A 3,240-nucleotide genomic window follows, 5' to 3' on the forward strand; every position below is an offset into this window, starting at 1 on the left:
CACGCCGGTTGTTAACTACCGCTGAGACCCAGCGGCTGTTAACTACCGCTGAGCTCTGTATGTTAAACACGCAGAAAACTTCCAGCAAGTTAACAACACAGACTTGAATATTCAAACCAACACAAACCCAACTTCACCCCACATTCAATTGCACGGATTAGAAGCAAATTTCTTCAAGTAATCACACAAGTAACTTTCTTCCTATTTACATGTAATGTAGGTTGTTTAGGGTGTTAGTTTTCAAAAAATTTAGCAAAATGTTTAGGGTTTAGGTTAGGTTTAAAAATTGCAAATTATGATAGAATTAGATGTTGTTTATGATTGTTTAAGCTGACATTGTTGTTTAGAGTAGGTTTAGGTACAATGTAGTTGAATTTGATTTTGAATTAACACTAATTGTGCTAGTATTTTAAAATGCACTTAAGGTGTTTGATGAAAAGCCTAAGTGAAATAATCTTGCTTTTTTTGTGATTTTTTTTCCAAATATGTTAAATTTAATAATGTATATATGTATCTGGTATTATGGTTATGAATTGCGATTAGTGTTGGTGTTGGTTATGAGTTGTTTATGAGTTGGCTATGAATTGAGATTAGCGTAAGTGTTGGTTATTAGTGTTGGTTATTAGTTGTTTTTATAAAGAACTTAAAACTACTCTGAGTAATGCATGTATATGTACAATATTCTGTTACGGATTCAATATATTATTAAGTATGTGTATGTGTAAATATGAGATGTTTTAAAATATGTGTATGTGTACTTCTAAATTTTCTTTGAAGTACATGCATTCTCTAAATATGTGTATCTGTACATGCATTCTCTGAATTGATAGAACTAATATTAATATATGTTTTTAAAATTTGTTTTGTACATATATGGCTAGGGATACGGATGAGCAGCAGCAGGTTATTAGAGAGGATAGGATGTGGAGAGGTAAAGAGGCGAGTACCGCTAGTGCTCGGAGAGAAAGGAGTGCTGATGACCTGTATGTCCCTAAGCCTCGGAAGCGCGGGGACCCGAGGATTCATGGAGAGGGCTCACAGTCACAGGCACATGTGGATGACTCCTCCCAGGTGGTTGATCCGACACCAGCGCATGATTATGCTGGGTATGCGGATGAGGGTTTTGCTGGAAATGATCGGATGGAGGAGGAGAGGATGTTTTATCAGCCGCCGCCGGAGCCCGAGGCACAGGATGAGGAGATGGGAGATGATGAGGGGGTGCCAGAGGATGTAGTGGCAGATTATATGGAGGCACAGAATGTTATTCCCGAGGGTGAGCCTGAGCGTCAGCCTCGGCCACGACGAGGTGGTCATGTTCGGCGGATACCGCCCTATCCTGCTGGAGAGGCTCCCTTTCCTGGAGGACCTCAGACCTTGGCATTGTTGTCCGACTACTCGAGGCACGTGGCGAACCCTCTTTGGGTGAACCACAATAATGTAAGTGTTTAAATTGTTTAAAATTCTTTGAATGTTTTAATTAATTATATTAGGTAGCGTAAGTGATTTAATTAATTAAAATTAGGTAGTGTAAGTTGTTTAATTAATTAATATAACGTAGCGTAAGTGATTTAATTAATTAATATAACGTAGCGTAAGTGATTTAATTAATTAAAATTACGTAGCGTAAGTCTTTTATTTATTAAGTATAATGTAGCGTAAGTTTTTGAATCATTTAAAATAGTGACAATGTCTTATTTAACTTGAATTTCAGATGTGGCATGATCAAGCGGGTTATAAGTGCGTAAACGCATGGAAGAGGTTGAAGGAGCTTGATAAGCCGGAGGAGGCTTTGAGATGGTTTTGGGAGCCTGTGGAGGGGTCTGGCCTCCTTGGTTTGATACACGTTGGGTATGCGACTGTGACCCATGCGATGATACGTGCTCTGTGCGAGAGGTGGCACACGGAGACGAGTAGTTTTTATCTACCTGTGGGGGAGATGACGATCACTCTTGACGATGTGCATAATCTTCTGTGCACGACTATTATTTATTTTGTTAGACTATTATTTATAATGTTAGACTATTATTTATTTTGTTGCAGGGATGGATTTTGGAGCATTTTCCAGGTCCTTACCCAAGGAGGCGTAACCCGGATTGGGACCCGCGGACACCATGTGCTGGGAGATGGCTCACTACCAAAGGTCATACGAGTGTGCACCATTACCGCGTAGTCCTGGATCGCTTGGAGGTGGATGACGTCAGGTTTTCTACCTGTGATGATCGCAGAGACGTCCACCCATTTCAGATGTTGTGCACTTACTCTGGATGGCTCATGTGCGGGAAGGAGAGGGTGTACCGTCATTTGCCTGAGCGGGTGAAGAGGCAGTTCTCCTTTGTGCAGGACATTCCCAGACATCCTTCAGTTGTCCCTCAGGTGCCTACACAGATGCTGACTACTGTGTTGATGGACGCTGCTGCATGGTTAGTAGGTGGTTGGGTAGATGGGTGTCAGACACCATGGCATCATGTTCCTGGCTACATGGCTTGGTATGCCACAGTCTCTCCCCCTCGCATTCTCCCACCTGATGAGGGATCCCCTCCTAGGCCGGCGAATGTGGAGCAGCTGATTGAGGAGGAGCATGCCAGGGAGATGCCTGACACACTGACGATCGTCCGGGATGTGGCGCACATAGCCCGAGATATTGCGGCCAGGCATGCGGAGATGACCAAAGAGGAGGTTGTCCAGGAGGTCTTGCGGATAGTTAGTGCTACTGAGCCTTGTTTTATCTTGGTTTTCGGGTGTCAAACATTGATTACGTTTGAACCTTTTAACCTTTGATATCTTATTTTTTCTTGGGAAGGGAAAAAGTAAGCAAAACCCTTGAGAATCGAGGTCCGGGAGTTGTTTTCGCTACGGGAAGGTGTTAGGCACCCATAACGACTATAGTATCCTATAGGAACCGTCTTTAATTTCTACGCACGCGCTTTATTTTTAAATGCTATTTTGAAATGATATTTACACCTAAGAATGTTCTAAGTGAAGAATTGGAGGGAGAAGAATGTTTTTTGAATTTTTATTTTAGTTGAATTGAAGGACTTTTGTTCCTTGCCTACGTACCCGTTTAAGGGATCAAATCCACCGTAGTTCTCTCTCAAAAATGTTTTTGTTTTTGTTGGTTGATTTTAAGTTTGAAAATCGGAGTTTGAAGAATAGAAAGAGGCCTCAAGGGCATGAGATTTAGAAATTGTGAGGTTGACTTAGTCATTTGCAAAATGTGGTCTAAACATGATTAGAGTTCAT

General features: G+C 41.5%; 1 protein-coding gene across 1 annotated transcript; it reads left to right on the top strand.

Annotated features, from left to right (window-relative positions):
• The first annotated feature begins 873 nt into the window (after positions 1 to 873).
• Positions 874 to 2,996, top strand: LOC146950002 (uncharacterized). The gene is made up of 2 exons (XM_085748604.1): positions 874 to 1,437; positions 1,712 to 2,996. Exons 1-2 carry the CDS (start codon positions 874 to 876, stop codon positions 2,168 to 2,170), a joined length of 1,023 nt encoding a protein of 340 aa, XP_085604730.1. The 3' UTR covers positions 2,171 to 2,996.
• Positions 2,997 to 3,240: the final 244 nt, after the last annotated feature.

Source organism: Medicago sativa, chromosome 2 (assembly GCF_051527215.1).
Source record: "Medicago sativa cultivar Bolivia chromosome 2, Bolivia_mono, whole genome shotgun sequence".
In the NCBI taxonomy this organism is placed as follows: domain Eukaryota; kingdom Viridiplantae; phylum Streptophyta; class Magnoliopsida; order Fabales; family Fabaceae; genus Medicago; species Medicago sativa.

Excerpts from the sequence above, each read along its gene's own strand:
- LOC146950002 (XM_085748604.1), top strand. The coding sequence starts at position 874 with ATGGCTAGGGATACGGATGAGCAGCAGCAGGTTATTAGAGAGGATAGG. Across the intron at positions 1,438-1,711 it reads TTTGGGTGAACCACAATAAT|ATGTGGCATGATCAAGCGGG; the intron begins GTAAGTGTTTAA and ends CTTGAATTTCAG.